Source organism: Pinus tabuliformis, chromosome 1_1 (genome assembly GCF_031772625.1).
Source record: "Pinus tabuliformis cultivar Carrire ecotype Pingquan chromosome 1_1, CPIR1, whole genome shotgun sequence".
NCBI lineage: Eukaryota > Viridiplantae > Streptophyta > Pinopsida > Pinales > Pinaceae > Pinus > Pinus tabuliformis.
Genome location: NC_142297.1, coordinates 573,983,260 through 573,993,611, shown reverse-complemented (window position 1 = coordinate 573,993,611; position 10,352 = coordinate 573,983,260). Strand labels below are relative to the sequence as shown.

Here is a 10,352-nt window from a genome sequence, read left to right as displayed (position 1 = left end):
TGAAATACAACTTATCTAACATGTTGTTCCTCCTTTCTTCTATTCTACTTTCATCTTAACTTACCTTGTTACATAGGTGGAACTAAACCACAAGCAAGCCAATTGGTCTACACCTCATGAGAATTTATGTTAATTAAAACCTCATAAATTTTGCCAGATTTTAGCACTTCTTGTTTGTATAAAATAGTTTTTATTTGTACAAAATAATGATAAAAAATTCTGGAAACTTATTCAATTACAAACAAAATAATAAATTCAACTTATTCACATTGCGTATGAAAAAGTCTCCAAACTTATTGGATTACAAACATAATAATAAAGTCAACTTTATTTGCATTTTTTTACATATAGTGATGTATTTTTACACTTAAAAGAGAAGTTGATTCTAATCTTACACATCACCATAGTTGAGAAGTATCAAATTAGCAAAACCACATTTTCAAACACAGTTAATATGTTGATAGAAGTATATCAAGCACATGGACTATCACATTAGTAAATATATAAATGTGATTGATATAAGCTTATATGGGTATATCAATATTAATAAACCTAATATTATAAATCCTAATATTATATAACATGATATTTTAAACCTAATAATACAAAATCTAATATTTTAAACCTAATGTTAAGCCATAATATTAAATCTTATATATATATATATATATATATATATATATATATATATATATATATATAACTTCTCTATTTACTATTTACTTTTCTCAAACCATGTGGAAATAATTTCTCTTTGTTCTTAAATAAATAAAGTAATTACAATCGTCACCATATTTCAAGATAATATGGTTTTAGTCAATCATAATTGTCTATACCACTCATTTACGTTTTGGACTATAATTTAAAATTGTTTATGCTTGATTAAGAATTTATCTTAATAGTTCAACATTCTTAAGTATTTTAGTATGAGTGAAATTCTACCCATTCCAAACCACCAACAAGTTATTCCAAGATAAGATGGATTTTCTTAAATAAGAGTGTTGACTCTTAATAGTGGTCAATTATAACTATCCACACTACTAAATTAAGTTTTGGAGTATAATTTAAACTTGTCAAACGTTTGATTAAGGATTAATCTTAAATAACAAAAATATTATTTTAATGATATTCAATCATAATTATCCACACTATCAAAATTTTCAGTCAACTATAATAAATTTTCATATATATATACACTCTTCGACAAAGTGGTGGCAAAATTGTCGTGTAATCCATCTACATACAACAAAATGAAAGTATACCCTTTACAGACCACCAACAAGTCATTCCAAGATCACATGTTTTTTCTTAAATAATAGTATTGACTTTTAGTAATGGCCAATCATAATTGTCCATATTACTAATTTATGTTTTGGAGTATAATTGAAAATTGTTTATGCTTGATTAAGAATTTATCTTGATGCTTCAATATTCTTAGATATTTGATATGAGTGAAATTCTACCTCTTACAAACCACCAAGTCATTCCAAGATAAAATTGCTTTTCTTAAATAATAGTGTTGACTCTTAATAGTGGTCAATCATAATTATCCACACTACTAAATTAAGTTTTGGAGTATACTTTAGAATTGTCAATGTTTGATTAAGAATTAATCTTAATGGTTCAACATTCTTAGGTATTTGATAGCATGAAAGTCTACCTCACCAAATCATTTCAAGATCACATGGTATAATTTAAAAAAATTTATGCTTGATTAAGAATTTATTTTAATGGTTCAATGTTAGATATTTGATAGAAATAAAAGTCTACCCTTTACAGAACATTTCTTAAATAATGGTGTTGACTGAGTAGCAGCCCATCATAATTGTCCACACTATTAATTTAAAATAAGTTTTGGAATATAATTTAAGATTATGTATGTTTGATTAAAAATTAATATTTATAGTTTATAGTTTGTTGTATGTTTGAGTCTATCTTCAATAAATTATATAATATCTATCTATATATATTCTCCTGGACAAAGCGGTGGCAGACTTGCCGTGTAGCCATCTACATACGATGGAATGAACGTTCATTTGCCTTCACTTGTGGGAAAAATAATTGTGTTAACCAACTGATCATCAATTACGACACCCCTTGTATGTATTTCTGTTGTGTGAGAGGGTGGAGCCTTAGATATTGTAAGTCATAATGGGGAATGGGTTGGGATATGCGAGCCCACTTCCTAACTACTTTGAGTTTTGTCTGAAACTCGCTGCGGCGCTGGTTGCTTTGGTGGTGGGATGGAGCTTCTTCGTCAGGGTAAGAAACAGGAAGCTGCCCCCTGGGCCTTTCCCGTTGCCCATCCTCGGAAATATGCTTTACATACTGGGAGGGCTTCCGCACCAAGCACTGGCAGCACTGTCTCTGAAATCCGGGCCTCTTATGTCTCTCTACTTCGGCTCCAAGCTCGTCTTGGTCATCTCTTCTCCCGAGATGGCAAGGGAGTTTATGAAGACTCGTGATCTGCTTTTTGCCAGCAGATCTCCATCAATTGCAGGTAATTACTTGTTTTTTGTATAATTATTCGGACGTCGCGTCTGCTCCATATGCCTAAGGTCTGTGTTTTACAAATGCTCAGCTCCAAACGGTTGGATTACTTCCGCTTTATAAGAAAAGAGGAAGTCTCTGTTATGATTCGATCTATTACTAATAATTCAGACCATCCAATAAACGTTGGCCAAATTGTGTCGACCCTTACCAAAGATATAATCTGCAGGATGACTTTCAGTAGAAAGTATTCTGACCACGACTTCGTTGGCAATAAAGGAGTCATAGCAATGATCAAGGAAACTTTTATGCTGCTTGGTGATTTTAATATCGGAGATTATATACCATACTTGGCGTTGATGGATCTGCAAGGTATCAACCTAGGCGTCAAGGAAATACATCGCATACAAGACGAGTTCCTCGAGAAAATAGTAGACGAACACGTTGCCCAGAATGACCCCAATGTCACACGAGATCTGGTAGATGTTTTGCTTGCAGCTTCGGCATATTTCTTCTACTTTAGAAAGAATTAATTATATATATAGATATAATTCGAAATAATAATAATAAAATCAGCTAAAAGTATTAAAATTTATTTGATTACATGCAAAATAATTAGTATAGATTCATCTTAAGCATGAATCTAACATGAGATGAGAGGGAGCAAATTTATTCACGTACAAACTTCTTTGAGAATACAAAATACAATGTGTAATTTTTCATTGCTTAAGTAGTACTTTTGAATGCTATATATATACTTAAAAAGGACCAAACTGTAAAACACTAACACTATTTCAAATGTTTTAAACATAAAAACTTTTTTTTTTCACTATCTATCTATATATATATATATATATATAATTTTTTTAAAACAATATATTATATATACATAGTTGACATTAAAATATTTTACATAGTTGATTTTTTTGTTATTAATATATTTTTAAGTATATATCAATATTAGTTGGTATTAAAATATTTTATTGATAACCTAGCTTGAATATTTTTATTATATACAGTATTAAATTATTATCTTTAACAAATTTTTTTTGTTTTTAATTACTTTACATGAAATTATATTATATCATATGGAGAACTAACATATTCATTTTTTTTATTATAGTGGATATTGATTTTGTATTTAAAAAATATTTTATTTTTATTTTAAGAGGGGCACTTATCAACTCCAAATTGAGCATGGACATACTTACCCATTTCCGATATGAGGTTGTACAATGAGTCTCTACTCCAAATTGAGCATTGACATACTTACACATTTCCTATACCAGGTTGTTTACACTATAAGGATTCGACTTTATTCAATACCAATAAGACCAAAAGAGTGATTTTCTCTAATAAAAGGAAAATTTGTCTAATAAGAGAAAGCAAAGCCAACATACATTCTTCTTTGAGGGTAGCATTCTTGAAGAAGTAAAGGAGAATAAGACAAAAATAGTGATTTTCTCTAATAAAAGGAAGATTTGTCTAATAAAAGAAAGCAGCACCAATATACATTCTTCTTTGAGGGTAACATTCTTGAAGAAGTAAAGGAGTACAAGTACCTCCAACATCCATTCTTCTTTGAGGGTAACATTCTTGAAGAAGTAAAGTAGTACAAGTACCTTGGGATTGATTTCAACAAATTTAATTGGGAGCACTACAAAAAGAAGAGGATTTTAGCAGGGTGGAAAACATTATATGCTCTCCAAAATAGATACAGAGAGGCATTGTTATGGGATCGGAAAATGGTCAAAGTGCTTTTTGGACTCATTTTTTCCAATGATGTTATATAGGTGTGAATTATGGGTTAGCAATACCCCAATCTCAAAATGGAAACAAATTGTGAAGATCCAAAAATGCTTGATCATGAGCAAATTCAAAACAAAAAGTTTCAACAATTGCTATGGTGCGTCTTATAAAATATCTAAAAAGAATTGAAGAGATGGGAGTAGGTAGATAGCCTAAAGTTATCTCCAACAAAGGCATGAGTGAAAGAAAAAATCATGGATGAGACAAAACAACAAATGGATGCAAAATATGAATATTAATTCAATATTTGTCTCGCAAATAGCAAGGAGGTAAAGGATCTTGAGATGGAGAAGTTTTGTAAGCTTATATGAGAAATGAGTAGAAGAAGAGTTGGGTAGAAAGAAGAAGTACTATGTTGAGGAATTGAACCCCACTACAAAAAAATACATTGGAGCTCGCATTATCTGGAAAGAACAAATTCTTATTGCTCAATTAAGAACTAACTCACATCAACTTCGGTGTGAAAGGACATGATGGAAAATACCAAAAGAAGGTTGAGAAGAACAGTTGTGTACCTTTTGCACTTGTGGAATAATGGAATAAAAAAAACATTTGATTTTAGATTATGATGCTTTAAGAGACACCAATAACACTTGGACCAATATGTTAGCATCTATTTCTTATTAAAAAATTAAACCAGCTCATCATTAATTTGACTAAGACTAAATTGCAAAAAAACCAAAAATTAAAAATATTAACACCTCCATAAACTATTTTTAATTTTATAAACATTAAAATATCATTCATTAATGTATTTTTCCAATTATAAAAAAATTACAAGTTAATTATAATCCTACCTAATATAATTAAGAAATATCGAATAATCTAATATATACCCTCTCTATTTTCTCTTTGAACCACCACGTGGAGACAATTTCTCGTTGTTTTCCAACTAAAAACAAAATAATTACTATAGTGACCATTTCAGTTTATTTTTTATTAATATTAATCAAACTTCACCATAATTCAGAAAAAAATAATTTCATTAATTGGGTTTTCAAATATATTATTTCCTGGGATGAGTTTTAGAATATGATTTAAAATTACTTATATTGGATCGGTTGAGAGGTTTTTAAATAATTAGATAGTTTCATTAATTGGGTTTTCAAATATATTATTTCCTAGGATGAGTTTTAGAATATGATTTAAAATTACTTATATTGGATCGGTTGAGAGGTTTTTAAATAATTAGATAGTCTTAATAGTTTAAGATATTAAAGTATTTTATTGAAGTGAAAGTCTATTGATTTTTTTAATAAAATAACCTAACAAATTATTAAAAAAACATAATTTTTAATAGTGATAATTTTTTAATAGACAACCATTACTATCCACACTACAAATTTAACCACTAAATTATAATATTTCACTGTTGTTAATAAATAAAATAATAAAAGTCTCACCATTGATTTTTTGAATTGGTCATTAATAAAATTAAATGTCATTATAATCGATTAATAACAATTATATTTATGCATTTTTTGAATTGGTCATTAATAAAGTTAAATGTCATTATAATTGAGTAGTAACAATTATATTTATATATTTTCAATCGAGAAATCGCAATTATTTTTATATATTTCCAATCGACTTTGTATGTGAGAAGAGGGCGGCGGCATAACTTGCCCTGTAAGTCATCGACATGCGACGGAATCAAGGTTCATTTGGGCTTCACTTGTAGGAAAAATAATTCTGTTAACTAACTATCATCAACTTCGACGCTGCTTATATGTATTTGTGCTCTGCCAGACCAGATCAGAGGGTGGAGCTGTATTCTGGGTAACTAATAATGGTGAATGCATGCCCACTTCCTGACTACGTTGAGTTTTGTCTGAGATTCACAACGGCGCTGGTTGCTTTGGTGGTCGCATGGAGTTTTTTCGTCAGGGTAAGAAACAGGAAGCTGCCCCCTGGGCCTTTCCCGTTGCCCATCCTCGGAAATATGCTTTACATACTGGGAGGGCTTCCGCACCAGGCACTGGCAGCACTGTCTCTGAAATCCGGGCCTCTCATGTCTCTCTACTTCGGCTCCAAGCTCGTCTTGGTCATCTCTTCTCCTGAGATGGCAAGGAAGTTTATGAAGACTCGTGATCTGCATTTTGCCAGCAGACCTCCAACAATTGCAGGTAATTACTTATTGTATAATTATTCGGACGTCGCGTCTGCTCCATATGGCCCTTACTGGAGGCAAATGCGTAAGGTTTGTGTTTCACAAATGCTCAGCTCCAAACGGTTGGATTACTTCCGCTTTATAAGAAACGAGGAAGTCTCTGTTATGATTCGATCTATTACTAATAATTCAGACCATCCAATAAACATTGGCCAAACTGTGTCGACCCTTACCAAAGATATAATCTGCAGGATGACTTTCGGTAGAAAGTATTCTGACCACGACTTCATTGGCAATAAAGGAGTCATAGCAATGATCAAGGAAACTTTTCTGCTGCTTGGTGATTTTAATATCGGAGATTATATACCATACTTGGCGTGGATGGATCTGCAAGGTATCAAACGAGGCGTCAAGGTAATACATCGCATACAAGACGAGTTCCTCGAGAAAATAGTAGACGAACACGTTGCCCAGAATGACCCCAATGTCACACGAGATCTGGTAGATGTTTTGCTTGCAGCTTCTGCGGATAAAGACATGGAGTTACAAATTACCAGAGACAATATAAAGGCCGTCCTCTATGTATGTAAAAAATGGAGTATCATTTTTATTTTTACTTTCAAATGAATTATTTTTATTTTTACTTTCAAATGAATTATTTGTCATAGAAATTGCTTGATAAATGTTCATATATTTTATTATATAAAATTTTGTAAAATTAAAGCACCAAGGGAGTTGTTCTAGTTCGTTAATCAAAGATCACTTTTATGATCAGGAGGTAACTGCTTAGAGACACCTTTGAAATTAGGCTTTGCTAATTTGATTGTGGGTAAATAAATCCAAATTTCTAAAACTGATTATAATGATATGAATTATATTGATTATGATGAAAGGGCAGGATATGTTGGCTGCTGGCACGGACACCTCGGCTGTAGGAATAGAGTGGGCAATGTCCGAATTGTTGAGGAACCCACCAGTGCTCCAGAAGCTTCAGGACGAGCTGCAACGTGTTGTTGGAATGAGGCGCAAGGTGCGTGAATCTGATCTTCCTGGCCTCCCTTATTTACAAGCTGTGGTGAGAGAAACGCTTAGACTCCATCCACCAGCGCCGCTTGCCATTCCCCACTTTTCTGAAGAAGCCTGCAATGTGTTGGGCTATGAAATCCCCAGAAACACTCGCGTTTTCGTGAACCTGTGGGCTATAGGAAGGAACCCTAAGTCATGGGAGGAACCGGAGCGGTTCGTGCCGGAGAGGTTCATGCAGGATGGCTGCCTGGACGAAAAAATTAAGAACTTCGAGTGGATCCCATTTGGAGCAGGCAGGAGACGATGTCCTGGAGAGCTACTGGGAACGCTTCTTGTGGAGTTTGCAGTGGCGCAGCTACTGCACTGCTTCGACTGGAGGCTTCCTGATGAGATGATTGGGGAGGAATTGGATATGTCTGAAAAGTTTACTGGACTCACCGTCCCGAGGGCTGTTGAACTCCTGGCCGTTCCGACTTCTCGCCTTCCATTGGTTACTTTAATATCTACATAGCAACCTGTAAACCTTTACCTGCCTTTTTTTTGTTTAAAGCATGAAGTCTTCGCCCTGTAGCTTGAGTGTTAGGGTATTATCTTTCAATTCCTTTGCTTAAGTTTTACGGATATATTGGGCTCATTGTCATTAATTTTAAAAGATTGAATGGCTTCCGAACAAATTGATATATTTGGCTCATTGTCATTAATTTTAGAAGATTGAATGGCTTCAGAACAAATTCCACCCAAATGGTGTAGGCATTTCAGCAAATTAACTATTACTTTGAATGGAATTCCACTCCAGTGGTATGGGCATTTCTGCAAATTATTGACAGTAATAAGGAAAAAATTAAAACATAAAAAAGTTCATGATATTTGAGATAAATACATTTTTGGAAGGTATTTTCCATAATTGAGTTAAAGTGTTACACTGCAATATCATAGATATATGGTCATTTAATATTATAATAGACATGCTCATTTAATTTTATATTTAAAAATAATAAACGGATATATATAACAAATTAAAAAATAATAATAACAAAAAAAAATTCAATTTCCATCCTAATTTTACAATATATAGAGATAAAGATCTATTTATATAGAGATGAAGTAATTAAGAGTAAGTCAATATAGATCCATCTTAACAAGCTTGCTCAAAGGGATCAAATATGAGGGATCAAATATGTCAAATTTTTTTATAGTGCAAATTTTTAAAAAATTGCATCTTTCTAGAAATGTGATAGTGCAAAATTTTAAAAAATTGCATCCTTCTAGAAATTTGATAGATGATGGTTGAAATTTGAGAGATGATGGTTAAGACTCTCTATATATATACCCTGATGGGGTGGGTGAACGGACGTGTGCTCAAATTTCTAGCAGCAACCATGATGGGGTGGGTGAATGGACGTGTGCTCAAATTTCTAGCAGCAGCCAAGATGTGTGGCAGGGAAGGATGGAACAATCAAGAAGGAGTAGGATTATTATATATGGCAACAGGCGGGCATTATCGGCATTTTTGTTGTCTTGGTATGGGAGGAAGTGTGAGGGGCTTTAATGAGACTAAGTATGCACATGCCCATTACCTATGCATGCCTTTTGGTCTGAGTGGTTTGAGCTTACTAAGTGCTGGTGAAGCAAGGTATGTGTGCAGTGGGCACATTGGTTGGGTGACTTGCAGGATAGTGTCGGCTCCAGTAGAAAGGAGCCCGGGTTGCCTGCAAACCAGGCCTGTGATGTCAAATGTAATACATTTTGGGCAAACCAGGCCTGTGATGTCAAATGTAATACATTTTGGGCCAATTCAAATTGCAATGCTCATTCGAAGCCAAAAGTCTCAAATTCTCGACATAACTTTGGTAAGTGAAAGTTCCCACCCAAGCCTCAATTACTTCTCATTCTTTGCTTATGGCCAGTGTTCGATGGTAGTGGCTTTCTTTCTATTTCATCATTTTCTCATTCTGAGTCGGTACTTTCATAGTCATTGGTTCGTTGTGGGCATTACGAGAGGTCATTCTTTGCAGACCTCTTTCATTCACGACTTTATCAATATTGTCCTTTTGGAGGGTGATAGTAATTTAGACTATAGTAGGTGTCCTTGGGCTTGCTAAGTATTTCACTTGGAGAAATAGTGTTGTTTGGGGTGTCTTTTCAGCCCACTTGGGAAGCCCTCTTGTCCGAGTATTCAATTTGTGGGTGAATATAGTTGCGGCCATTGGGGGAGGTGGGTGGCTAAGCACCAACCCAAGTGGTGGAATTGTGCTTGTTGGCTAAGTGGGTGTGGCTCAAGCATCCTAGATTCATAGTACATCTCATGCAATGTGAACATTATAGTGATGAAATGCCAGATGGGTCATGCCTGGTGGCGTGGTGGGAGCAAGGGCTTGGACGGGGAAAGAGTCGATGAGGAGGGTGGAGTTGCCCACAACTAGGCTCATTCATTGTGTCAAGGGGTGCAACACCCTTGATTGTTGAGCAATTGTGGGACCTGGCAGCTAGGTTGGACGTATTGCGTGAACAATGGTATGAAGACTACAATGAAATCATTTTGTACATTAATGATATTCAATTCATCCAAGGGGAAAATTTGAAGAGTCTTATCTTAGTGCATCAAAACCACCACAGAACCAATGAGCGGTTTGACGAAATAGAAGCTTGGCTGGCCATATTGACTTCTATGTGCACGAAGGTCATGACCACCCTCCGGGCCAAGGTGTTGCTCATGCACCAAATCCTCCTTTGTAAAAGCCATATGTCGGTTGTTTTCTGGTGTTGTTAGTTTTTTGGAATGCAAGGGTCCTTCTGCCTATGGAGCTCATATGAAACATGGCAATATCTTCTCGGTTTTTGTATTATTCTCTTGGCTAACAAATATGGTTGGAGTGAAGATGAGAGAGCAAGGGTAATCTAAACTGCAAGATGTATT

At 34.1% G+C, this 10,352-nt stretch overlaps 2 protein-coding genes across 2 annotated transcripts; both read left to right on the top strand.

The window, feature by feature from the left end:
- Nucleotides 1–2,151: 2,151 nt before the first annotated feature.
- Nucleotides 2,152–3,023, top strand: LOC149214495 (cytochrome P450 750A1-like). Its single transcript, XM_089389410.1, has 2 exons — nucleotides 2,152–2,500; nucleotides 2,662–3,023. The coding sequence occupies exons 1-2, from the start codon at nucleotides 2,152–2,154 to the stop codon at nucleotides 3,021–3,023; spliced, it is 711 nt and encodes a 236-aa protein (XP_089245536.1).
- Nucleotides 3,024–6,036: 3,013 nt separating this feature from the next.
- On the top strand, nucleotides 6,037–8,060 carry LOC149214494 (cytochrome P450 71AU50-like). The gene is made up of 2 exons (XM_089390918.1): nucleotides 6,037–6,991; nucleotides 7,308–8,060. The coding sequence occupies exons 1-2, from the start codon at nucleotides 6,089–6,091 to the stop codon at nucleotides 7,944–7,946; spliced, it is 1,542 nt and encodes a 513-aa protein (XP_089247044.1). The 5' UTR covers nucleotides 6,037–6,088; the 3' UTR covers nucleotides 7,947–8,060.
- Nucleotides 8,061–10,352: the final 2,292 nt, after the last annotated feature.